Genomic DNA, 24,089 nt, shown 5'->3' with positions numbered 1-24,089 from the left:
GAGTAAGTACGAACCCAGCCATCTGGATGGTGAGAATGAATTAGATGTCGCATTCCATGTTAGCATGTACATCATATGCAGGATGCCATCAAAGCTCTTTGTACGGAGAAACTCGTGGTCATGACAGCGATCAACAGGGCAGTCAGGAAGGATGATGCATCACGCCACTTACAGTGCATTTTGGTTCAGTATGAGCACCGACTGCAGCTCACTCACGAGCTGGAACTAAACGCTAGAGGGACAGGTGGAATTATGCGCAGATCTTATTACAACCTCAAGACCTTTTCGAAAGCATGCAAAGTCAACAAGGCGGGGTCTTGGACTACAAAGCCTGGGGGTCTCTCGTAAAGATGAAAGATGGGATCAACGAGAAGCTTCTGTATATTCGCATCCTTTTTGAAGGCATGTCAGTTTGTTGGTGGTCATGGAGTCGTAGCATGGAAGCAGATAGCTGAAATCAAGTTGACCAGATGAAAGTGAGCGTTGTAATACATAACACATTCCACGGCAATGATCTCGAGAGTTCTCACAATATACCTAGCCCAGGCAAAATTAATGGGGACCTTTCGTATGTTCCACAATGTACTCAGCGCTCGTCACTGCGCCGTCGTCAAGGCAGAGCGAAAACAACTTGGCCAGGGAATAAATAACGAGACAACTTCGAGCCCAGCCGCATTGATGCAGCGTTTCGACATGGTCCGGTACGTTCCATTCCTGGCGGTGATCCTCCACGGTTCTGCGTTTGCCTTGTGCGTGCTCACCGGTTTTCATCAACCAATCAGATCACGTTAGGCAAGCCACCCCATGTTTTATGTTCTCCTTTGCCTGCACGGCTTCGGAAGTTGACACCTTTCGCTGCATGAAGAGATTCAGGTCGTGCATGTGGATGAGTGAGCCGAAGGGCACATGGTGAGGGCTTCTGTATGGCCGGTATGTCGCACAGCCGTATCACGCGGCGCGGGGTCGTCAGGAGAGTGTGGCCGGCTGGATACATAGACGAGATCACGAGAGCTGCATCAACTCTACCGTCGCATTCATCACCGGAAGCAAGATCCATAGCAGGAGGAGTATCGGGGTGTAAATAGAGTTCTGTGACACGACTTGTTGTTGTCTCAGTGCCAGTGGTCCCTGCTGTCTAATCTTTGACCGGTGGAGCCTCTCTTGGCACTAGCGTCCTCAGCGCTCACCGGTCTGCCTTGTGGTGCGCCATAACAACTCTTTGCGCGCCGCTCAACATTTATCACAACTGTTGTTCAAGAGCCCGAACACGTTTGCGCTGGTGCGAAGATGGATGCTTTTGATGGGATGGACCTTGCTGCGAGATTGAGCATGGAGGCGAAAGAGTACTGGGTTCATTTGGACGCTGAAGGGCCGCTCGAGAAGTACCCAGGTAAGCTCGATCAAGATTCTGGCGTACGCTCACTCATAGCCAATTTGTAGCGAAGCAACACGCTCGTCGAGTGCAAGAGAAGCTGGGAATCGACGAGGGATTGATCTATCTTGCCGGTCAGCCAGCAAAGAACAACGAAGATAGTGACATGCCAGCGCCGTTTCGACAACGACGATACTTCTACTATCTCACTGGGTATGTTGCGATTTTGTTGTGGAAGCGAAGTCACTGATGTCTGAAAAGATGCAATGAGCCATCGTGCCACATGACCTACGACATCCAACACGACACTCTGTCACTCTTCATACCTCGAATTGATCCTAGGCGCGTCATCTGGAATGGGCGCGGCTCCACTCTTGCCGAAGCCGTTGAAAGGTACGATATTGACGAAGTCTACTATGTGGATGAGCTTGGTGATGTCATCAAGGACTGGAGTAACTACCATGGCGGGCATGGCAGCGATATTTACCTGCTACACGATGGTCAGCTGCCTCGGATCCCTGGACTCCACGCAATTATCGATTCGGAATCCTTGCAGCCCGCAATGAATGCAGCGCGAATGATTAAGGATGAGCACGAGATTAGCCTCATCCGTAGGGCCAACGACATCAGCTCAGAGGCGCACCAGAAGGTGCTTGCCAACATAGTCAAGTTCAAGAATGAGGCGCAAGTTGAGGGCTTGTTCATGGACGTCTGCATCTCACACCAGGCTAAACAGCAAGCCTACGATCCCATTGCCGCGTCTGGTCCGAATGCAGGAACTCTGCACTACGATGCAAATAACGAGAATTTCGATGACCGCCAACTCATGTGTCTTGATGCTGGCTGCGAATTTGAGCTATATGCCAGCGACATCACCCGTACCTTCCCGCTCACGGAATCGTGGCCAAGCAAGGAGTCGGAGAACATCTACAAATTGGTCGAACGCATGCAGGAGAGCTGTATTGAGCGCCTTGCACCCGGCGTACGGTATCTCGATCTTCACATTTTAGCTCACCAAATCGCAATTGATGGACTCCTAAAGCTTGGAATACTGCACAATGGGACAAGGGAAGAGATTTACGCAGCAGGTACAAGCCGGGCGTTTTTTCCACACGGTCTGGGTCACCACGTTGGTTTGGAGGTGCATGATGTTGGCCAGGCTGAGCTCATGAGCGTCAGAAAGGGCAAAGCTGTGCTCACTCAGGTTTGACATGTTCATCTCGAACCACCGCTTTGAAGCTAATCCAAAATCAGGCCCCTTCGCTGTTTCCGCAGAATTTCCATACCCCAGTTTTCGACCCCTCTCTGTGCCATGCGCCCACAGATGCAAAGAGCAGCCAACTCGAGGAGGGCATGGTAGTCACGGTGGAGCCAGGGATGTAAGTATTTGGATCGGCACCGTTGTAGTACAGAGTTTACTGATATTGTCAGATACTTCTCGAACTACGCCCTGCGACACTTCTACCTCCCATCTCCGATTCATTCGCACTTCATAAACCAAGATCTTCTCCGGCGTTACATGCCCGTCGGTGGTGTCCGAATCGAAGACGACATTCTCATCACCTCGAAAGGCTACGAGAACTTGACCACAGCACCAAAGGGCGATGCAATGTTTGATATCATCAGAGGTCACAGCACAGTCTTGAAGCAAACGCAACAGCCGGTTGCAAATGCACCACTTTTGTTCCGTGCACCCGGATGCCCACGCCAAACTTCGCCTTCTACACTACCATCTATCAGACGCGCTGCAACCATGCCCGATCACATCGTTTCAGATCAGCATAACGGGATCCGTCGCGACCATACATTGAGCTCGAGGCGCTCTATGACTACCGATGAGCGTGTCCGGTACTGGCGCCAATCATGCCAGCGGTCTTCACTACAACATCCACCAGCCAACGCAAAGAAGCCCACAACTATATGTGGGTCACACTCTAGCGATGTGAAACACACCTTCATGGGCGACGATTGTAGTCGCACGCAGCCAATGCCAGGTCTGTTGAACTGTGCAGACTGCGCTATTCTAGTACAGACGCTTAGCAGACTCCGCCAGAATTTAACCCTCTCGAAAGAAAAGTCCACCAAACAGGCATCTCAGCCACAAAATACACCTGCAGATCCTATCTGCAGGGATCGATTGCAGCATACAGCGGACAAAAGACCACATGCAAGGTCCATCGAGTTTGGAGTAGCACAAGATACCGCGGGGATGTGTGCAGACAGACCACAATCGGACATTGATGCCTACAAGTCCTCGTCAACGCCTCAAGCTCAACAAATAAGCACCGATCAAAGTGAGAATAATGCTTCTTACACCGAGTGTGTGCAATCGGCACGACGCTGTACTAGAGCGGAGGCACAAGATGACATCACTATTCTTCACGAACCTCTTGCTCACCCGGAGCCAGAGCAATATTATCGGGGCCATGAGCTTTATGCACCACCGCGCACGGAAGTCGGCCTAAGGGGACAGCAAACTGCTTCACACGCACTGGACCCGTACTTGCATGACAATTCAGGATCATGGCCACAGACTTCCCTGCCTGTTAGGACGCGCATGTCATGGCAGCCGGGACAACGACGAACCAGCAACCACACCGACGATCGTGACTGGATGGCATAGGTCCTCAGCATGATCCGAGAAGTGCATTTATCGTACCATACTTGGATTCTCTTCCAGATTATGAACATAATAATAAATCTCCATAATATTCGAAGTCGCAGCCATCGTTAGATGGCTTTAAGATCTTGTCTCATTCGAATTCTATGATGACTTCAATGCCCACCAACGGGTTGCAGACTCAGTTCTACTTATCTGTGTTCTAGTCGCTTCGCATGTTTGTAATTGGTTTTACGCATGCTCGTAAGGGAGTATCTACTAGAGCTACCGACGGTTTCGGACTGTTTGCGATCCAAGATAAAAACCAAGCACTGTGCCGCACCTAATCATGACAGTGGTGCGCGGTGGATAGTGAACAAATTGTCGAACATAGGGCTCCTTCCCAGCCGCCGTAGTGCTGTACCGAGTAGGACCGGAGTTCCGGTACCACGGCGAGCGGTATTCATCAGAAAAGCGTGACGAGAATGGCTATGCGATAGCTCCTCGTCTCGCGAAAACAGCACTTGGCCGCCCGTGGGCCGGTAATCTGCGCCGTAGAGTTGAGCTGGAGGTAGTGTGTCAAGCCCAGTGAAGTGTATGAGCTTATTAATCCGCAACTGGCTTGTCACTTGAGTCTGTGCTGTTGAAACTGTGTCCGTGGCTTTGAAATTCCCCTTGACGGCTGTCCATGAAGGTGATGGGCATGGCATCACCGAGTCACTTCGAGAGGGTGGATAGAAGAGGAGATGCTCAGTGGCCTCGATGCTCGGGTGCGAGTAAGCTTCCTGAGGAGAACAGGCTGTTTCAATCGATGCGTTCTTAACCTTTGCCGACTCTTTGGTAGTAGTATCTAAGCCATCAGCACTATCAAAGACAACCTTGGAAGCTTCCTGCAAATGTGGACTTACTTTTTCTTCTGCGCTTACTCGTTTTCTTGAGAGGTATGTTCTTCGTGCCGAACGTGTGCGACATACGTGTTTTGCGGGCCATCTCGATGGGACGTTGCGTTGTGTGAGCTGAGTCCCCAATTTGAAGGGCGCGATATCAACGCTGTGCGATCGGAGACAAAGGTCAGTGAATGAAAATGCACAAAGAAGGTGTTCCTTTGTGCGCGACACGTTTCGGCGTAACAGTGGCTTGAACGAGGATTGCCAGAACGTACATATATGGAATATTCCTATTGGTGAATTAGCTGCGGGAATTGGTGCCTCGTTGCAATCCAGGCACACACGCACGGAAGGTCGGTAAACTTTGCGCCGTTTGATGCGACAGGAAAATTTGGCGTTCTTGAGTAGAAGTGTCACTCTCGAAGTGCGACACGGTCATAGCGCGTACGAAAGCAGTGAAAGACACGACACGTGATCTGCCCAATTTCTTCGCGTAATGCCAAAGAACCTCTGCTCGAGGAGCCATTCCATGAATTGGGCAGGTATTGCCTCAATGCTCTACTTGATGAGCACCTAACGACTGTATACGTGAGCCTTTGCGCCCCAGATGTCCTGTTGTGATCGTGATATCTGGCAATACCATTGGATCAGGAGGCTGACATGCTGCTCGCACGGCTTCATTTGTCGCCGCCGCAGCTATGTCAAGAGCATGGTCATGAAAGACAGGGAGATTTGCGGAACGTGCGGGCATAGCCTCGGAATCTGTCCGCACCTGCCGGCTTGGGCCGACCAATCCTAGCCCGCTTATCAACTCCACGTGTGCATCGCACGTGAACGCGACCACCATCATCACAACGCTCATTTGTCGCTGGCGAAGGTTGCTTGAATTTTGTGTAAACATGGGACACAGTAGTGGCAGCGATGCAGTATCGAACTCGTCGCAAAAGAGGCCTGCGCAGGACGCGCCTGAGAGTACGCGACCCAAGCGCGCGAAGTACACGTCTACCGCGTGGTCTGTATGCCTAATGTTGTCGCAATAAGCTCGCTGACGACTGGTAGTAACGAGTGCAAACGCTGTAAGGTCAAATGCATCCAAATCGATGACAATACCGATTGTCAGCGGTGTTCGACCATGAGTATCGCATGTATTGTTATTCCCACCGCCACACAAACCGCAAAAGAGAAAGAAAAGGGTAAGGAAAAGAGCAGCATAGATGAGTAAGTGGTGCCACGCTTGGACTTGGGCACGGCTAATGAATATGCAGCTCTAGTCTCAAGCAGTTGACAGAAGACGTCACTTTCCTTCGCGAGCAATTGACTACTTTGATGGGCACTGTGGCAGTTCTGGCAGAGCGACGAGACAGCCAACTCACAGCTGTTGCTGAGCGTACTCCAGCTTCGCAACAGACAGCTAGTCCAGCTTATACTAATAGCACCTCCCAACGCACGGGGCTTCCACGGCAACCTCAGTTTACAGGACCAACCCGTGCTGCGTTCAGCTTGAATATTGTCGAGTCGTCACTTAATCGCATGGGGATTCCACCTGACGTCCATAATCCAGATGATCACACATCATCAGTATCGTCACGAGAAGCAACACCCGAAATTAAAACAGCATTGGCGCAGAATTTGCTGAAGTCAGGGGTCCAAGGACTATCAGGTATCTCAAACGACGATATAGAACGGCTGCTCCTTATATACCAAGAAGAAGTGGCCAGTGTGCACCCGATCATTGAAACGAAAGATCTCATGGCCGACGCACCACACATCATGGAGCTTGTTCGAAACCCCCAACGACCGGCTGGTTTACGAAACCTTGGCAAGAAGGATATCCACATACTAAGACTTGCAGTCGCTACTGCAATTACTCACGAGATCCTCGGAAAGAACGATCTTTCAGACCGACTTATCTTTGAGATTGAGCAAGACGTTGGCAGGATCTCCAGTGAGACCGAAGTAGAGCTGAAAGACATACAGATAATGGGCATGCTGGTACGCGTTCCTAAAATTTTTAAGTTTTGAGCTGACTGTGTTTTAGAGTTTGTATTTTTGTCATACAGAGGAGGAGCTTTTCGCATGGCGGGCAATTGGCAGAGCCTCTCGCCAGGCACTCGAGATGGGCCTGCATCGCAGACAGAGTCTACTCGATAACTTCAAAGATCCTGAAGAGCGTAAGCTTGCAGTGCAAGTGTTCTGGGTGATATACGAGCTGGACCGACGATGGAGTTTTGGAACCAGTCTGTCCTTCGCTCTAAACGATCGAGACATCGATACTCAACTACCAGAGCCAGGGAAGTCATATCCATATCTCAAGGGCATGATTGCCTATGCCAGATTGTGCTCCAGAGTATGGGAGGCGTTGCCACCATATGGATCTGCGTTGCAAACGATACCAAAAGAAACAGAAGACTATCTCGACTTTATCACCTCTAACTGGCTCCTGTCAATCCCGGAAGAACTACAGTTCAGGCATCCTCGACTTGGCCTTGCCAAGTCGCAACCTCGATTACTGCATCGCCTACGTACCCTACTCTATCTTCGAGGAAATCACATGCGAACGCTGATCCATCGACACCATGTGCTTACACCAGACAATATCAAAGCAGATATGGAGTCCGCCAGGCTAGTCGTTGATGTCGCGAGGGACAGCATCCAGGTATTAGTGCATCTCAACGAGACAAGTGACATCTACGCTCGTCAACAGAGTGTTTACCACTACTACCTTCTAAGTTCACTCGCTGTTCTACTGCTCGCTGTGTGTCATGCACCAAGCATGTTTGCTGAAGCGAGCAGGGAATCATTTGTATCCGCTGTCGAGCTAGTCAAAGGCTTTTCGCGCCACGGTACGGCCAGTCGCAGGCTGTGGAAGAGCATTCGCGGTCTCCTGCCTGTTGTGAAGTCTCTAGGCCCTCAGGTCGATGCTGGTGTTCAGGCGAACAATTCGTCAATCAAGGAGGTAGGCGACCCTGCAACATCGAATAATTTGCCGCCATCTCTTCAACTAGACCGGACTGCGTCTGAAATGCCAAATATGTGGAGCGGCGGAGAGATCAACTTCGATACAGATTTGGGCTCAATGCCAGACATTTTCAACATCGGCGACGAACTCATCGATCTGTATGACGCATTCGGAACTGCTGCAGCCACACAGCCTCTACAACCCGACCTCGCAGTGGACAACTTTGGTGAACAGGGTTTGAGCGTCTGGGAGATTGGAGAGATTTCGCGACACTTCCAAGGACTTCTGTGATAGCACACAAGCGCGAAGGTAGCCTTATGAATCTCTGCATGGACGCCGCTGTCTATGTTGGCAATTTCCACTCTCGGCGCGTTGTGATGAACACATCATAGATTGGTCTGTCGTTCTCCTCACCCTCTCAGACCCCCCCATTTGGACATCGAGAAGTTCGTGCCAACTGAATCAACCCACTCAAGATGCCGGTTTAGTTTTCAAAGCTCCCATCACCTGGGAATCAGTTCCCTGAATCTATCCATCTGCATGCCTTCGTTTGTTGCGCATCAATTATCCCTTCCGCAGAGAGTAAGTCTCAATAGTAGTATATGTTGATTTCGAGAGCTGATGGAGGGCGGAAACGGAGGAGGGGTTCTCAATTTTACAAGTTATCGATACGAAGCAGGGATATTGTGTTGTAAGTGTGTATACGATTCAAGTTGAACAGTCTAGGACATGGTGGAAGAGAGATGAGACGACGCAAATAATTCTCTGGGGTGTGGACAGAGGGTGCAGCCAGTAAAGACTTGCCGGTGTCAGAGTTACCGATGAGCATCACAGGAAAGACAAAGAAAAATGAGAACACTGAATTAGACACAAAGTCTCTGGAAGTCGTCTTCAGTCAATCTCATGTACAGTGCAGGTTTGAGGCTACCAGATCACATGTCAATCAACGATCCCTCTTGATCGGCCATCCTGAAATCGCCCACATGCCTTTCACAATGGTTTCCTCGCCTACACGGCCCCTTAGACTAAGTCGCGACCGCTCGTGCTGAAACCTCCAAATCTCTTGAAAGACGAAGACCAACGTGTCTTTGAATGCATTCGAAGGCTTTCCGGTGTAGCACACTTGACCAATCTTCGTGCAGCACTTCTCTACAACCATGTTCATGATCTCGTGCCTCCTAGTAGGAAGCGGTTGTTGTGGTCCAGAAGTGTGCGCGATACTCTGCGAGATGAGCACTGTGTAGAGATGCAGGAGCGGGAAATGCTGGTCCGACGCTAGATTCGAAGCGTTTGTGATTATGTCCCAGCTGATGTTTTCCTCCGTCAGCCCAAGACAAGCGTTTGCCTTCCAGATAAGTTGAGTTGTTCGTGGGAGATCTGTGAGGTACAGGGGAAGCGTCGTAGCAGCACTGGACACCAAGCGAGCAAGGCGTACGAGTGGGACTGCTAGCCCTTCCGCCCTGTCTGGCCGGTCAAGTGAGTCCCAAGATACTGCAATGAGATTATAGGCATCTGTGAAGGTATCATGCGATTCGTCCCAAGTATGAGTACCGGTTTCAATAAGAGCAGGGAAGATGGCCTTCTTCAAGAAGTCACTGACAGTGAACTTGCCATCTGGCTTGCGTTTCCAAAGACTCCGTATGCCGATCCAAAGCTTCTGCATAAAGGTATGCAGACGATCCAATGGCAGCTCGCAAATCCTATTCCATATTGATGTCGCGTCGAACCTTGGCTGTGGAGTTTCTTCCACTAACAGCACGTGCCTACAAACCGGACAACACGCGTTATTGCCTCGTCCACCCTGTAGCCATTTTGATATGCAACTGTAGCCGAAAGTGTGCGTACAGTTCAGTGTGACTGGCAGATGCGTCGCGCTGAAAGGCTCAGTGCAGATCAAGCATTCTTGTACAGGACGAAGTTGATTCTTGATGAAGTCTTCCATAGATGGGGGCCTGGATGTACGTTGTGGCGGAGTGTGCGCGTTGTGAGGGTGCAAAGACTTCTGGGAGATTGCATATCTGCGGTGCGTGAAAGACAGCTAGTGAATGTTTGCCGGGTGTGAAATGACCAAGCGTTCGTAGCTATCCGTGTAGTTAACGAGAAAGGCAACGAGTTTGTAGAAGCGCTGTTGCTTGCTTGCGTGGCTCCTTTCTTCTGAATTTGATTTCGTCAGCCTGTACGTCGCGCGTCCACATTTCGTTTGAGATGCGATCAATTCGGCGTTATGACCGTGATGCAGGAGTTGTCCGCAAACGCGGAGAAGATGAGACAGTCGCACTTTAGCGCAATCTCGACGTGATCCTGCTCAGACATGACCCGTCGAGCTCCCTTGATGAATATGCGTCGAAACAAAGGCAAGAATACTCCAGGTGCAAGTTGCCACTCGTGGAGACTTCGTAACAAACATCACAGAGCGGAGTCCATATTGCATGACTGTGAGTTTATCGGATGTTCCAGAACGTGCAGTTGCTTCTTACTATTCAGTCGTTCTGAAAAGTCATATGATTATCAGGAGGAACCAGAGAGGATGGTGAAGGAGGTGCGTCGTTAGCTATGTTAGTGATCGAACCCAGGTTGTGCTGAATCACGATCCGTTCGAGCTCCTACTTGCAGTCTACACCGACCACGAACACACCACGTCACATCCACCACTTAATCCTTGCCCATCGCAGTCGGCAAATTTTGTCCGTGTATCCTCGAGGAAGATCAATTCTTCTGTGCCATGATTACAAGAATACAAGTGTGAATTCGACAGTCTCGTCCACACGCCACGTTGAGAGGCTAGATGTTCTTTCGGTCGTTGGCGTTGGGAGTATATGTTACACTCGCTGAATTCTATATTTCTTTAAATTGCTTTATCGGACGTCTGAACTCTGGACGATGGTTCCGAAGACGTCTGCCAGCTCAGCCAGCGCAACCCTGGTCAGCTCCTTGCCATCAACTCCCGGGATATCGCGGTCCCCAATAGCATCTTCCACAAGAATGACCTCGTAGCCCTTCTGCATGGCCTCACGAGCAGTGGTGGAGACACAGACATGTGCCATGTACCCAGTCAGAGCAACCTTCTTAACGCCCCATGACTGCAAAGTGTCGTGGAGAGAGGTTTGTTCGAAAGAGCCCGGAAACTGTTTCCAGATTATTTCTTCGCCGTCCTGTTTACAAATCAACTTCGTCTCTTAATTGACACAAGCCTGGGATCCCACCTTTGCGGCGACATTGCTGAACTCGTTTGCAAGCTCAGTACCGGGGGTGAAGATTGGTGCACCCTCAGGTGTCTGATGCATGACGTGCACGATTTTGCCGCCCGCAGCGCGGTACTTCTCGAGCAGGCTGGCGATGGCTTTCCCGCTTGATTCGGCGTTTGTGACCTTCAGCTGTCCTTGCGCATACTCATTCTGAGCATCAATAATGATCAGGGCAGAGTCTGAGGTTGACGCTGTACCTGGACGAATGCCAAGAAGGTCACGGAATGAAGCGACCATTGCGATTAGAGATGCTGAAATGGAGAGCTGGTATAGTAAGTTGTGCGCCGTGAGGTAAGTATGAATATAGGAATCAAGGTATCAGGATGTGGAAAAGCCTTGCTCAATACCAGGAGTTGCCCCCGGGAGTATACCCCGCTCGGCCCACATTCTGTCGATGATGACGTGCCTGTTGGACTAGTGAAGTCCGGGCTGAGCAGGTGGTGCAGCACTTTGATCGTTGAGCATCACGTCTCGCGATAACTTCAGCGAATCTCAATTTCCGTACGCATGAGGCCTCAAAAAGCCAAGCGACTGGGAAGGATTAGAATGCATGCTACCGAGGGATAAGATTTCGGGGAACCCTGAAAGGCCACGCTCGGTTCGCTCCCCTGCAGACTTGCGCTAGCCTCTTATAAGCTAGTGGCTACTTTTGGCTCCTCGAACTCACTCACTCTCAATATCTACTGCATCCAGGCATGTCAAACCTACCCCTCGGCATTTTGTAGGATCTAAACCATCACTACTGTAGTCAATAAACCGTAGAAAATCCACTAAATACCTCCGTGCGCATACAGTGACGAGACTTTTTGCAGAAGCTGGAGAAGATGCCTGTTCACTCGTGATCTCAGGAGTGTCACCAGTGATGTCTTTTCTCGTGTTCTTCAGGGCACTCGTGATTTGTGAGAGCCAAGCAAGGTTCACTTACTGCTATGTACTGGCCTTCTGGTCAACATTCTTGAGGAACACTGGTTGCAGGACTTCAACAATGGATCACTGACGCTGCTAGCTGGAGTTGAGGAGATATTGTTTGGTGACAAGGCTATAAGAATAGAAGAACCCCCAGTCTGTAGTGTTGTAAACGGCAGAAAGCTCACACAAGCATGATTCAAACAGCTTTTGTCACTGCCTCTACCTCTACCTTCAACAAAAACTGCAGACCAGACTTGGAAACCATGTCGTCTCCCGTGAAGAAAACCTCTCAAAATATGAGCTCCAGGGCAGCGCGCTTCTGGCGTTACAAGACAGCTCGTCGCGATGAGCCTGTCCCTCCTGTCAATTCGCGACTGTTGAGCCTGCCAGCGGAGCTTCTCATCGCCATCATGGAAAACCTGTCCGAATCCAAGGACATCGCAGCACTGCGTCGCACGTGTCGCAAGATCGGTCGCTTTACGGATTCTCAAGCGAACCTGTACCGTCTAGTCACAGTCTCACAACACCCATGGGCTCGGACGCGACTCGAGCTCGTTGCTCTCAATAGGATCCCCAATATTACTGGAGAACTAGTGAAAACTTCGAGCAGGGTTAAGACGCTTGTCTTCGAAGATATACGGATTGTCGCACCGAACACGGACTATCGAGATCTTAGTGATCTTTGGACGCGGCACCAAAATCGCCTTTACAATATGGCGGTAGCAGACTCCATCGGTGTAGCAGCTCAAAATTTCAGCAGACTGGAGACAATCGAGTACGATCCTGGATCCTCGCGCACCATGTGGTCCAGAGACACGCTGGACATGCACTTCCGCGCAATCGCAAGGGAGATCGCGCATACCAGCGATGTTGCCTCCAGGCAACAGGAGTAGTATGACATCGATGAGATCTGCGATGCATCTACATGGAAACATCGATCGGAGTGCATCCTGCCTGTGCACAGAAAAGACACAACTTATGTCTCCAGGGAGATGTTCTGCAAAGTTGTCGAACTTGTCTTGCGCAATCGGTGTGTTGAAGCAAAGCCACTCACTGTCGAGATACGGACCCCCGTCACCAATTTCTTCAATGAGACGATTTGGGATCATGCACGCCAAATTCCCCGAACTCAGTATCCAAACTGGCCATCCAATAATCGCCTCGAAAATCTTGACATTCGATACACTGGCAACAACGCGTACTGTGAGCGATGTTTCAAGAGCGACCTCGGCGTCCTTTGTGGTCGTCTTGGTCGTCACCAATTCGCCAATCTGCGCTCACTCACCCTCGGTGGGAACAAGCTTTTGGGCCGTGAGTTCCTCTGCCTCGACTCGCTTGGGTCGATCGAGTTCATCCCGGATTGGACCAATCTTAGGAAGCTCCGTCTAGAAAACGTGTCTCTAAGTTACAAGACAGTTCGTCTTCTGCGAGCGCAGCGGTTCGACCTGGAGATCCACAATGCAATGTGTCATCACAGCTTTTTCCTGTCGCTCCCCGATAACTCCACTCTAAGATCTGTACAGATATCTGGTATTCTTGTTTGCCAGAGGTGGAGATACCCACTTCACAGGCACGCGAAACGCCTCACGACCTCTCAACACCCAGTGTGGTTGATTGCAAAGCGCTTGTCGGATGTGCAAGCCATTATTCGCGAATGTCATCACCAACCGCACCTGAAACTTGAAGTGCCATGGGTTTCGCAGGCAAAGGTTGAGAAATACATGTTGGAAGGTGGCTTTAGTCCCATGAGCCAGGCCAACATGTGGTCTGATAAATTGCCTATGTACTAATTGGGGACATACGCACCTATGTACTCCTTATTTTTTCAGTTGTCTAGAATGAAATTGTCGTCTTCTGTGTTTGCCTTGTAGAAATATCATGTACGTTAGTAAATGCAGAGTTGACTTTCCATTTGTTTGCCGAAACGTGATTTGTAAGAGCTGCACCCCATTGTGAATTGCAGCTTCACTGAGAGAAGAACTTGCTGGATGACTGCATGTGATGGGTACTCCGCATTGCTGACGACCTCGTCTGCGTATCCTAACACAATGAGGGGACGCACGATCAGCCAATCAGCGACCACTTACTGTAGGCGCAACCGAGTTGTAAGGTTCGGAGTCCGTAGGTCAGCTCCCGCGGCAGGCTCCCGCGGCAAGCAACAGCTTCCCGAAACGGCCAATTGCTCCAATGAATGTCACGTCGACTGCGCGATGATGTGAGACAGCAGCCGCGGGAGCGATGAGTTGGATCTCAGCAGAGAACAACCACAGCATGCGACCAGTCGGTATGTAGCGGCAGACCAGCCGAAGGGTGAGCGGACTTCAGTAGACGTATGGGCGGGTTGTTGTATCCAATTGCGCGGTCGGTTTGTGCAGGGTGCTGTGATACAGATGCGGAGATGCGACGCAGGCCCGGGAAGCAGGAACGAACACCAGCAATGCGCCCAGCTTAAGAAGGCCCATTGATCCCTCTTTCAGAGAACCAGATACAAAAGCTATTCATTCAAGAATCCTGCTCCATAAAACTACCAAGCACGTGATCGATCCTTCATCGCAACAGCCAAGTAACACAAAACTGCCATCATCAGCCGTCAGCTACTGCGACACTCATAAAACCCAAAGACATAACACCTGCCAAGTGTAGTCTTGCCATAAGCCACCACTCCCTACACAATGCCTGCTGCTACACGATCCCTCGAATCCATGGTGCTCCAAGCACACCGAGCAAAGGGCGTTCGCTATCCTACATCGGCACAAAAAGACTGCTTCAAGACCTGGTATTCATATGCACTACGTCAAGGTGAAGCCGGGAAGGCCACCACGACAGTTCTCCAAGACCATGGAAGGCAGCTACGCGAGATGAGAGAAGCAGCGCCGGGAGGCAGGACGTACTTGTAATTATGTAAGTTGTACCAGTATCACTGAGCGCGAGCAATGGACTAATGAATGGATAGTCGATATTGTAAAACACTTAAGGGTGTGTTGGCGTTTACTGGCGGCTGCTTTGACCGACTGTCTTTTGCATAGCGACGAAATGGCATTTAAGTGAACAGGCTGAGTTTATGATACCTCTATGCGCGATGAAATGAATCGAAGTTCGATGTTACTGTTGAAACCCATGAATTTGTTCCATACAAGTGAAGTGATACAGCTCTCTAGGGCACTCGCAGAAGAAAGACGCAGCAGAGCGGACTGTATTTTTCACACGTCATTCGTCGCCAATATTTGGAGGACCCTTTGACGGTTAAATCGTAGGGAGCATGATCACATAGAACATTTGGTTAGTTCCACAGTGTCACAACCGACAAGGTACGAGACCAGACTTGAACTTCGTTCTCTGGTCTCCTGGGGTTATTTATCGGACACTGGGTCAGGCTGCTGTATGCAGTGACCGAAGCATGCATCTGGGAAGCCATAGGAGCGTGCTGGAGACTGCGCGTGTGACAGGCGATTTCTGTTTGAACGCTCAATGATGTGAATCATATCATCCACAAAAATGGATCAGTTGCCCAATACGATACGCACGCGCATCAAGCGGCAATCGTTTGAACTTGCGCCGTCTGACCAAGAATGCCGCGATCACGCCACTACCGCACTATACATACAGTGGCTAAAAGCGGCAAAAAGAAAATGACATACAACAGTGGGGATTCCCCAGTGGTCACCCACCTGAGTACTAATCCACCGGTACGTTGCTTAAATAGGGCTGAGCGAACGGGAAGCCTTGTTTTCAACGTCCTATGGTCGTATGTGAAAGAATTGTTCAATAGTTGGTTAGATAAACTCTAAAAAGCATTTCATCCCCTCGCCAGAGGAGACGGCTACCATGGTGCCAATGCCGCGCATGCAAAAGGAGGCGTTCTTGCTGCGGTCCGAGTGCTTAGCAAGATGCTTTGCCATTAGCGTGGTCTTGTTCTTTGCTGCGGCGTCTTGGACCAATCCAGCTACCTCGCAGTGGTGACACCGAGTGCGGAGCCAGGCGTCCTTGCCCAGGCTTTGGTGTCGCGAGACAGCTTGCCAAGGCTGCCGTCCAAGGATAGCAGGAAGTGCCGAATCGGTTGTGAGTAGACGGGGTTGGGGCGGCTGCGTACTTCCTGGGTGGTACTGGTGGTGCCAACAATGCCGGGCGCATACTTCGGGTCACACCCGTTCATGGTTGTGCCGACGACTTGAAGAAAACGTTTTAGAAAAGTATATACCGCGTCTCTGCACCGACGCCGCACTGCATCAGCAGCAGAACCCCTCTCTACACCCGCAGCCGCTCGCCCAAGCAACCAACACCGCCGAATGATCGAGTCACGCGTCCCCACCTCTCTCCCGTACCATAGCACAATCACCACCGCCCTACAGATGGAACCTCTCAAACCGATCCATAAGCGCCGCCACACGCCCATTACTAACCTTCCTGTACCCCGCCAGCTTCGGCCGCTTGGGCGGCGTGCCCGCGCCTTCGCACTCGGTGCCCCGCTTCTCCGCCCACCGCACCTCCTCGCGGGTTCCCAGATCGCACACGGTGGATATGGCGGAGAAGGACAGTGGCTGGTGGAAGGGGAAGGGGTCTGCGACGGTGGAGCCGGAGAGGCTGCGCGTGCGGTCTGGCGGGGGGCTGTTGTCTGGGGTTGCGAAGGCCCTGGTTTCGCTGGGCTCGATGGAGGGGATGGGGGTGTCGCGCTCGAGTTTCTCGAGGGTTGTGGTAAGGTCGAGGCGGCACTGAGCGAGGGTTAGGAGGGTGGCGAGGAGGAGGGCACAGAGGTGGTGTGTCGTGGTTTGTATGTCTTGCTGGCGTGTGATCTGCAGGAGGTCTTGGTTACTCAGCTTGAGCACTGGCGCTGGATTGTATGTTGTGAGGGCGGTCGAAGAGAGGGATGTATTTCCAGTAGCTCGAGAAGTGCGGGACGATTTGATGGAGTGTTCCATGAAGTGCGATTTTTCTTCAGATTGGACGCTGGCGTGGTACTGCGTCATCGAGGGAGTATCCGATATTGTGTTACGAGTTTTATCCTTGGCCGCTATATCCTTCTCATCCACTGATATGGGACTCTCCTCAAGAGCGCGTGCAGGGGTCTTGAACGCCAAAACACCAGTCTCCAAAGCTCTCGCATCCGAGTGCATTTTCTGCAAACGCACGTTCATTCTTCTCAGTGCCTGCATGACGACCGATGACAAGGCGAATCCATCACGCCGCGACAGATGGTACGGATGCCGAGAAAGGACCATCATAAGCCATTCGCCATCACTAGAGATACCCAGCACGTGTCGATTAATCGGAATCGTATTGAGCATCATCGTGTCTTTGATATGCATCAGCTCCTTGTCAGCGATATCTGCACTCCCGCGATCCAAAATCGGCGTATCCGTCCAAGGCTCGAAGGCGGCGATTGAATTGAAGACCGACTGCAGCAGTTCGTACGGTAGCGAGAGGACCCTCGCGAGCGCAGAACCCTGGGTTGGGATTTCGTTTTCGAGGGACATGTTCACGGCAGCAATGTCAGAATCGTTGAGGAATGCACGAGCGTATTAAACCGATGCTATCGGCACGTAGACGTGCATGACAGGCTGATATTTGGATGACAGCCGTATAAGTGGCGGCTCTTCACATGACGTTGATGATGATATAAGGGTTTTGGGGTCTGGTTGACTAGGCTTAGGTGCATGGGTAGCGCCATTGGTGCGGGTTTGGTCGCGGGAACAAAGGTGAGTGATGGGGTGAGGCTGAGGGCGCGAGGCTAGACTGACTGAAAAGGGCTGTCTGTCTTTTGCGGTTCAGCTGCTTTGGGGTGCGGTTGCGGACGTCGTCTGAGGAAGCGACGCTAAAACCGCGCTAGGCACGGAAGTGGGGACGGCTCTGCACCGCACCCTTCCGTCGTTCATTACTGTACAGTGTCACAATGTTAAGATGATTTTATCGTGAATCGAATTTTTTGAGATGAGCTCTACAGTACATGATGAATTCGTGGTTTCAAGCGATCCTGACCCCCTGCCACGGCCTGAGGCCAACTGCAACCGTGTCTCGCGTCGGAGGTGGAGGGACGAGTCGAAGTCTCAAGCACGTGAATGCGAGGCCAACATCAATCCGCACACCTCGGATCGATCCACGATGAGTCGAAGCCCCAGCGCGCGTGGCAGAAGAGGTAAAGAGTGCTGATGCCATGCAGAAGAGAAAACAGACAGAAAAAAGCGCCTCAACCAATCCAATCCCAGAACCTTTGGACCTGCAAGAACCTCTCGACAAACACCACTAGCCAGCCAGCTTTCCCAGGCGGCGACCAAGTGCACCCATGATCCCGACAGTAGCCTGCATGTTCTTCGCCGTCTCCTCCCTGCAAAGCTCCTTGAACACGCGATACACCTCCTCGGCCACGACCGTACCATCAGCGCTGAACCTGAATTGCGCGAGAAACGTGGCCAGCGACGTCGTACCCAGAACCGTGGTGTGCGGTAGGATCTTGCTCGCGAGCACGGCAGGGGCGGTGCAGGCAACGGGGAGAGGTGGCAGATCCAGCTTCTCGCGCTCGGCGTCGACCAGGGTCAGAAAGGTGGCGGCGAGGGCGGGCTTCGTCGTCGATCCATTGGCCTTGATGTAGAGAGTCGAGAGGAAGGTGAAGAGTGACTCGGTGCCGAGCTTCGTGCGGACGAGTTCTGCGGTCCAGTCTGGGGAGACGATGGGCTGGGGTGGCTCGGAGGCCGGCGATGAGTGCTCGGCAAACTCGTCTTCGGAGCGAGCAGCGCGCACTGGAGAGGTCGCAGGCCATCCTGGAGTTGAGGCAGCGATGGGGCATGGGGACCGGCCGAACGGCGAAGACGTGGCGTTCGTCATCTCGGAGCGGAGAGCGACGAATGACGGAGTCAAGTGCGCAGGCACGGCTGGCTCGTCGTCAGAGTCTAGGTAGCCAAGAGGCTGCAGTCGGCAGCGGTCAACATGATGAGCGAGAGAAGCCCGGTCGCTGGTAGGCTCGACCTGGAAGTGGTTGGTCTCAGCGTCCAGGCAGCCAAGAGACCGAAGTGAATGGTAGGCAGGATGATCAATGTAAGCTGCCAGGTTGATGTTAGGAGAGACCTGGAAGTGGACGGAGAAATCGCCGCCATCATCGCCAAAGACTTCGCTGGCGTCATTGTAGTCCGTCTCGACATCCTCGAGATTCTCGTCAACAGCAGTGAGTTCAGTGTTCGAGTGAACATCAACATCGACCTCGTCAACGTAGATGTCGAACTCGGCCAGGTCGACAGTGGCTGACATGCGAGCATCGGCATCGCGTGCAGCAGTGGCAATAGAAACGCCTATAGCAACGAGCCTAGGCGTGAGCGTATCCGTTGGTAGACCAAGTGCCGCATAGACATCAGGGTAGACTGTAGCGACGGACTCGGCACTGTCGAGAACTAACGTACGGGAGGAGGCAAGACTGAGTTCCAGCAGACTCTCAGCGGCCTGGACATCTTCGGCGGCGATCGCAGTACCTTGAACCACGACCAGACCTGATACCGTGGATAACTGAGTGTCCTCACGCAAGCAGGTGTCCTTTTGCGACACAGCAAGCGCTTGGCCAACAGCCTCCATTGCTGGGAGCGCGAGCGAGTCCACACTCTCCGCTCCCGGACCCTCACACCGCTTCTCCCCACCCAGCACCGGCATCCTAAACAACCCGGGCGCCTTAAGCACTAACCGCTCCCCAGCCACGACCGCCGGCCCATCGAAGTCGAACGCCGCGCAGAAGCCGTCCACAGACCGCAGCGACACTTGATCGCCGCGGTCGAGCAGCACAGTGCTGACGTCCGAGTCTGTGTCGTCGGCACTGTCGTCGTCGCTCTCGGACGCGCTATCGGACTCGTCGGAGAGCGGCGCGTTGCGCGCGGGCGCGTGGAGCGGGATGTGGTGTGCTTTCTTCTTGCTTGCGAGGGCCTTGCGGTAGTTGGGTGCCGCGGTGAGGATGCCGGGGGTGGACTGGGGAGTGCGGATGGGAGTGGTAGTGGTTATATCTATTGGTTGAGTAAGAAGGGTGAGGTACTAGAGTGCAGTGCTCAGTGGACGTACCTCGCGCTGCCTTGCCGGGAGTGGACATGCGGTGGGTGGTCTTGCGGACTAGAGCAGCTGTGGCAGCAACGGGAGGTGGAGACACAACAGCTGGGTGGGTTAGCAATTGCAAGGTATGATGGTGTTGGAGGAGTGGACTTACGGAGCGCAGCTTGCTTCTGAGCGTCCTGCGCGGCCTGGGCAGCGCGGATCCGATCAGCGCGCACTATGGCTTGCTGGCGGAGGAACTTCTTCTGGCGAGATGGCATGGCGAGATGGCATGGCGAGATGGCAGAGGTCGGTGTGAAGTGAGGTTTGTGAAGGGGGGTATTGAGTACGCAGTGAGTGGGTGGTGGTGAATGGAATCAGTGAGCAGATTCTGCGAAAGAAGACTGTAGTAATGGAGTGTGGTGATGGAGAGTCGGTGGGCTGGAGGTCGAGTATATACTGCGAGGGTTGTGCGATACTGGGGGCTGCGTGTTCGCGAGTGAAGCGCGTGAAGTGCAGAACACGTGACGCGCGGTGAGGGTCGCCCTTCACTAACATCACTGAGGGGCTGCAGCCTTGCCGGGCGGTCTGGTAGTGGCAGACAGGCAAATTTTACGCTTAGTTACGCGCCTGCGTCTTCTCGAGGGGTCTGGAGCGCCCGTATGCGATCTCATTCAGGCGAGTTGACGGTACAAAGAACATTGTTCAATGGAACGGGGCTACATACGAAAGGCCTCCAGACATTGTGCTATCTGCACAAAGAAAATGATCCCCCGTATCGAGACTGACCTCTCCCCGCACAGTATCGCCGTCCCGGCTATTGACGTCCGATACCACGAACGTCCGTCCGCCTTCTCCGTGCTTACAGCTGAGACGACGCAGTATCCTTTATCTTATCTGTCTCTGCGGCACCAAGATCACATACATCTATAGCACCCATACCAGCTCCGAGTTTGAGATGTCGAGTCCGCCACCGAGAACATCGCCGATAAGACTGATAATACAGCCTGGAGAGGACGGTACTCGAAGTGATGGACTCGAGGTCGAACAACCGATGATGAAGTGATGTGGTGAGGCGAGACGAGGGGCGTTGCGAGGGTGTCGAGACGACACGTCCTTGTCGTGAATGTCCACGTGGCTTTGCAGTGCTAGAGTATTGCGCTGCTTCCCGTTTTGTCGCCTCGTGTTTTGTTGCGTTGCATCGCGTTGAGATTGGTGCTCTCGTTTTCTTGACCTGGTGTGCTGAGTGATCGGGTGCGGAATAGACGGAGTCCCAGGTTTGAAGACCGAAGGAGTAGCAGCAAATGCCTCGATGAAGCGTGGTTGTAGTTGTGGTCATCCTTCGACTAAATGCGTACTTCAGAGCGGCTTCTGGCGACACACGACTGGAGGCCTTGTTGTAAGCCCCCTCCTGCCCAGACATCCGAACAGCCTAGATGATCTTGAACTGCCGCACGGGCATGTCTGCAACGGACTGGCGCCATAGTCGAAAGTATACATTATCCGTCGGTTTTGCTTTGCGCCGCACCCGCCCGTCAATCCATGGAAGCAGATCCGGCCGCATCTTGTACACGCCGATCCGTTCATGCTCGTCCGGTGAGACTTGTCTGAGTGCCAAGAAAATACAAGTCATGCGACCATAGTCGCGTTGATTACCCATGAATAGAAGCAAGACCTCATCGGTAGTTGGCAAGGTTTCGGGTTCGGTGTCGAAATCATGATCGGGGTGAAAAAGTGAAGATATCCTTCCGAGATGTTTTAACGTTGCCATCTCTGATAAATCACAGACATTTATACCACTCGTATCATCTAGAAGGCCTCGTAAGCAGTGACCCCGGAGCACTATGCTAGCATTAACAACATTGCCCAGCTGTGGAGGTCCGACGTGCGTATATTTCATGTCTTCAACGCTCGCATGCATTACCACATGAGACACAAAATCTACTGCACCAGTCGTGGAAGCCCAAGACCATGTTGGCATATTGATTGCAGGTCGGCATCTCTGTGGCGCCGTCGATAGCCAAAGTAAGTTTTCCAGTAGTGAATCCCTCCATAAGCCTGCTATGTATTTATCGCCAGGGCGAGAGCGCATCCTCCGCTTCACGATGGCTGCGAGGGCTGGGAGCCGATCTTCGACGTACGTTAACTGAAGTGGGGAGTACTTAACGACAATAGCTTGCCAGTCTTGAGTGGCGTTTACAATGGGCATCTTGAACGGTATAGACCTGGTCTGCAAGAACGGTGAGAGCCCTTCGTCGTTCGTCCAATCGTGATCGATATGTCCCGACTCTGACTTCCATGTAGAACAGCATTCCCAGATCATCTGCAGCTCGGCAAAATGCACTATTCTTACAGATAGGCGCCGCTCCTGAAAGACCCAGGCGCGTCGCAAGAGCGGGCAGGTCCCGAAATTATTCATATGATCATCGTCCAGAACCCACACGTGCCGATACTGTGCAACATGCAGGATTGAGCTGCTCATCTGCCTTGGCCAGAAGGCGTTGCCTCTATCAGAGAAGCATCCGCCGTCACTATCCTCAGATGCTGTTGCAGCAATTGTCAAAAGGCCGTTTTCATAAATGTCTGCCATGCTTGCTGCAGCTTGTTCCCAGTCAGTTTTGCTGTCCTGGATGATGCCTGTACTACGTCAACTAATGCTCAGTGTATCTTCCTGGAAGATGTAGACTCACATAAGGCATCAATCCAAATGAACCGGAGTCCAAGGCGTAAACACACTAGTACTGCATCCCGGAATGTTTTAGGTAATGCCGAGATCGATACGCCGTCTCTCATCACTTCGATAGTTGAGCTTTCTAGTTTGAATGACACGCCCTTGGGACCCCAACAATGACTCAGACACACGTATGGGCTTTTCGACTTGAGATCTTCTCTCAGGACAATCTGATGTCCCTCAATCTCAAGCACTCGATTGGGCATGTAGTGTTGGACTGCATCAGAAAGTTCTTTTCGGCACATGGGATGATTGTGCGTACATTCATGGAGCCATCGAGCCAGGCGTTGGGCAGATGCTGAGGAGAATGTGTCACTGGTAATCGGCGGAAGAATAGGGAACTTGTAGATTGACGCAATGTCCGTTTCATGAGGGAGAGAATCTGAGATTAGGATCATTAGCGACATGACAGGGTTCGCAATATGGTCAAAGATGGTACTTAAGCGCACCTTTTGGCTGGAGGAGGCAGATTGAGACCCCGTCAACCATTGCCGACCAGTCTAGATAAATGACTCCACTATGATGAAAGCCACTTGCTATCCTAATCTTGGCATCGTCTAGCCGTAGTCCACGTAATGACAGAGCTTTTCGCGCGAGGCTCTTGTGCCAGGTCTGAATAGCGTCCAGAATTGTTGTACAACATTGACGTCCGGCAGATGCTCCTGAAATAAGCTCTTGGATACTGGTGGGCTCAAGGCCATAAGGCAATTGACAGATTCTGCAAATCTCCTCAAAATCTCGTATCTCCGATTCTTTCTCGTTAGATTCATGTTCGGACGACTCTGAGGCTGATTCTGAAGCAGACAAATTCTCATCACCCTGGCTTTCGTCGTCTTCGTCGTCTTCATCATCTTCATCCGATCCAAAGTAATCACTATCGTGTTCACCGTCTTCAAAGTATGCCTCGTCTCCATAGTCTCCATAAGAGAAATACTTCTTATAAAGCTTGTGCTTTCTGACGTGTTCCAACCACCGCCAAAGCTGCCGAAGACTCTCGCGGTATTTCCGACCCGAGACCCTGGAACGCAGCGCTCGTGGGCTTTGAAGCGCCACCAACTGAGACCGACAAGTGAGCGCTGGTCGTTCCTTCATCACTAGCACAGTGCCAAGGCTGAGCTACAATCCGGGGTCGATGCTGTGTTGGCAGGGTACCGCAGGTTATTGATGGCCTGGAGATTCCGCGGAATCGGGGATAGGAGACCGGAGACCGGAGATCGAGGACCGAAGAGCAGAGAGCAAAGGCCGACAAATGAGGAAAGAAGAAGGAAACAGAAAGAAAGAAAGAAAGAATGAAGACAGCCTGGCCCTGACATGACGTCTTAGGAATCAAGGCTGCGCACCTGCAGAGTGGGGCGTCAGCGTCAGCAATCCTTCAGCCTTGCGCCCGGAGCC

At 52.0% G+C, this 24,089-nt stretch overlaps 9 protein-coding genes across 9 annotated transcripts; 4 read left to right on the top strand and 5 right to left on the bottom strand.

Annotated features, from left to right (window-relative positions):
- The first annotated feature begins 1,040 nt into the window (after nucleotides 1–1,040).
- Nucleotides 1,041–4,157, top strand: C7974DRAFT_21627 (peptidase M24, structural domain-containing protein). Its single transcript, XM_046137074.1, has 5 exons — nucleotides 1,041–1,390; nucleotides 1,441–1,585; nucleotides 1,634–2,576; nucleotides 2,627–2,751; nucleotides 2,804–4,157. Exons 1-5 carry the CDS (start codon nucleotides 1,288–1,290, stop codon nucleotides 3,993–3,995), a joined length of 2,508 nt encoding a protein of 835 aa, XP_046003223.1. The 5' UTR covers nucleotides 1,041–1,287; the 3' UTR covers nucleotides 3,996–4,157.
- A 1,600-nt stretch (nucleotides 4,158–5,757) lies between these two features.
- On the top strand, nucleotides 5,758–8,310 carry C7974DRAFT_439841 (fungal-specific transcription factor domain-containing protein; the record flags this gene model as incomplete). Its single annotated transcript, XM_046145300.1, has 4 exons — nucleotides 5,758–5,870; nucleotides 5,918–6,076; nucleotides 6,124–6,850; nucleotides 6,897–8,310. 4 exons carry the CDS (start codon nucleotides 5,758–5,760, stop codon nucleotides 8,106–8,108), a joined length of 2,211 nt encoding a protein of 736 aa, XP_046003222.1. The 3' UTR covers nucleotides 8,109–8,310.
- Nucleotides 8,291–9,759, bottom strand: C7974DRAFT_439837 (uncharacterized protein; the record flags this gene model as incomplete). Its single annotated transcript, XM_046145299.1, has 1 exon — nucleotides 8,291–9,759. The coding sequence occupies one exon, from the start codon at nucleotides 9,757–9,759 to the stop codon at nucleotides 8,761–8,763; it is 999 nt and encodes a 332-aa protein (XP_046003221.1). The 3' UTR covers nucleotides 8,291–8,760.
- Nucleotides 9,760–10,520: 761 nt separating this feature from the next.
- Nucleotides 10,521–11,595, bottom strand: C7974DRAFT_21598 (Isochorismatase-like protein). The gene is made up of 2 exons (XM_046137068.1): nucleotides 11,021–11,595; nucleotides 10,521–10,969 (listed from the first exon to the last, which is right to left on the bottom strand). Exons 1-2 carry the CDS (start codon nucleotides 11,297–11,299, stop codon nucleotides 10,673–10,675), a joined length of 576 nt encoding a protein of 191 aa, XP_046003220.1. The 5' UTR covers nucleotides 11,300–11,595; the 3' UTR covers nucleotides 10,521–10,672.
- Nucleotides 11,596–12,076: 481 nt separating this feature from the next.
- Nucleotides 12,077–13,761, top strand: C7974DRAFT_439826 (uncharacterized protein; the record flags this gene model as incomplete). Its single annotated transcript, XM_046145298.1, has 2 exons — nucleotides 12,077–12,860; nucleotides 12,960–13,761. Exons 1-2 carry the CDS (start codon nucleotides 12,163–12,165, stop codon nucleotides 13,759–13,761), a joined length of 1,500 nt encoding a protein of 499 aa, XP_046003219.1. The 5' UTR covers nucleotides 12,077–12,162.
- A 700-nt stretch (nucleotides 13,762–14,461) lies between these two features.
- Nucleotides 14,462–15,086, top strand: C7974DRAFT_383617 (uncharacterized protein). Its single transcript, XM_046140786.1, has one exon. It carries the CDS (start codon nucleotides 14,644–14,646, stop codon nucleotides 14,866–14,868), a length of 225 nt encoding a protein of 74 aa, XP_046003218.1. The 5' UTR covers nucleotides 14,462–14,643; the 3' UTR covers nucleotides 14,869–15,086.
- An 828-nt stretch (nucleotides 15,087–15,914) lies between these two features.
- Nucleotides 15,915–17,725, bottom strand: C7974DRAFT_468090 (uncharacterized protein; the record flags this gene model as incomplete). Its single annotated transcript, XM_046146385.1, has 2 exons — nucleotides 16,319–17,725; nucleotides 15,915–16,284 (listed from the first exon to the last, which is right to left on the bottom strand). Exons 1-2 carry the CDS (start codon nucleotides 17,440–17,442, stop codon nucleotides 15,915–15,917), a joined length of 1,494 nt encoding a protein of 497 aa, XP_046003217.1. The 5' UTR covers nucleotides 17,443–17,725.
- Nucleotides 17,726–17,852: 127 nt separating this feature from the next.
- On the bottom strand, nucleotides 17,853–20,252 carry C7974DRAFT_383613 (uncharacterized protein). The gene is made up of 2 exons (XM_046140785.1): nucleotides 20,000–20,252; nucleotides 17,853–19,944 (listed from the first exon to the last, which is right to left on the bottom strand). Exons 1-2 carry the CDS (start codon nucleotides 20,025–20,027, stop codon nucleotides 18,209–18,211), a joined length of 1,764 nt encoding a protein of 587 aa, XP_046003216.1. The 5' UTR covers nucleotides 20,028–20,252; the 3' UTR covers nucleotides 17,853–18,208.
- A 687-nt stretch (nucleotides 20,253–20,939) lies between these two features.
- C7974DRAFT_383611 (heterokaryon incompatibility protein-domain-containing protein) lies at nucleotides 20,940–24,032 on the bottom strand. Its single transcript, XM_046140784.1, has 3 exons — nucleotides 23,147–24,032; nucleotides 22,657–23,079; nucleotides 20,940–22,603 (listed from the first exon to the last, which is right to left on the bottom strand). The coding sequence occupies exons 1-3, from the start codon at nucleotides 23,787–23,789 to the stop codon at nucleotides 21,399–21,401; spliced, it is 2,271 nt and encodes a 756-aa protein (XP_046003215.1). The 5' UTR covers nucleotides 23,790–24,032; the 3' UTR covers nucleotides 20,940–21,398.
- Nucleotides 24,033–24,089: the final 57 nt, after the last annotated feature.

The sequence above is a fragment of the Boeremia exigua genome (genome assembly GCF_020726555.1).
Source record: "Boeremia exigua strain MPI-SDFR-AT-0100 chromosome Unknown C7974scaffold_1, whole genome shotgun sequence".
Classification (NCBI taxonomy): Eukaryota; Fungi; Ascomycota; class Dothideomycetes; order Pleosporales; family Didymellaceae; genus Boeremia; species Boeremia exigua.
The sequence above is the reverse complement of the archived record's forward strand: the minus strand, read 5'-3'. Positions and strand labels throughout refer to the sequence as shown.

Bases quoted from the DNA above. Each gene is read 5' to 3' on its own strand.
- C7974DRAFT_383617 (XM_046140786.1), top strand. From the start codon at position 14,644: ATGCCTGCTGCTACACGATCCCTCGAATCCATGGTGCTCCAAGCACAC.
- C7974DRAFT_383611 (XM_046140784.1), bottom strand. From the start codon at position 23,789: ATGAAGGAACGACCAGCGCTCACTTGTCGGTCTCAGTTGGTGGCGCTT. The intron at 23,080-23,146 runs GTGCGCTTAAGT...TCCTAATCTCAG, and splicing joins CTGCCTCCTCCAGCCAAAAG to ATTCTCTCCCTCATGAAACG. The intron at 22,604-22,656 runs GTGAGTCTACAT...GACGTAGTACAG, and splicing joins CATTTGGATTGATGCCTTAT to GCATCATCCAGGACAGCAAA.
- C7974DRAFT_383613 (XM_046140785.1), bottom strand. From the start codon at position 20,027: ATGTCCACTCCCGGCAAGGCAGCGCGAG. The intron at 19,945-19,999 runs GTACGTCCACTG...CTCAACCAATAG, and splicing joins TCCCGGCAAGGCAGCGCGAG to ATATAACCACTACCACTCCC.
- C7974DRAFT_21598 (XM_046137068.1), bottom strand. From the start codon at position 11,299: ATGGTCGCTTCATTCCGTGACCTTCTTGGCATTCGTCCAGGTACAGCG. The intron at 10,970-11,020 runs GTGGGATCCCAG...ATTTGTAAACAG, and splicing joins TCAGCAATGTCGCCGCAAAG to GACGGCGAAGAAATAATCTG.
- C7974DRAFT_21627 (XM_046137074.1), top strand. From the start codon at position 1,288: ATGGATGCTTTTGATGGGATGGACCTTGCTGCGAGATTGAGCATGGAG. The intron at 1,391-1,440 runs GTAAGCTCGATC...GCCAATTTGTAG, and splicing joins GCCGCTCGAGAAGTACCCAG to CGAAGCAACACGCTCGTCGA. The intron at 1,586-1,633 runs GTATGTTGCGAT...ATGTCTGAAAAG, and splicing joins TACTTCTACTATCTCACTGG to ATGCAATGAGCCATCGTGCC.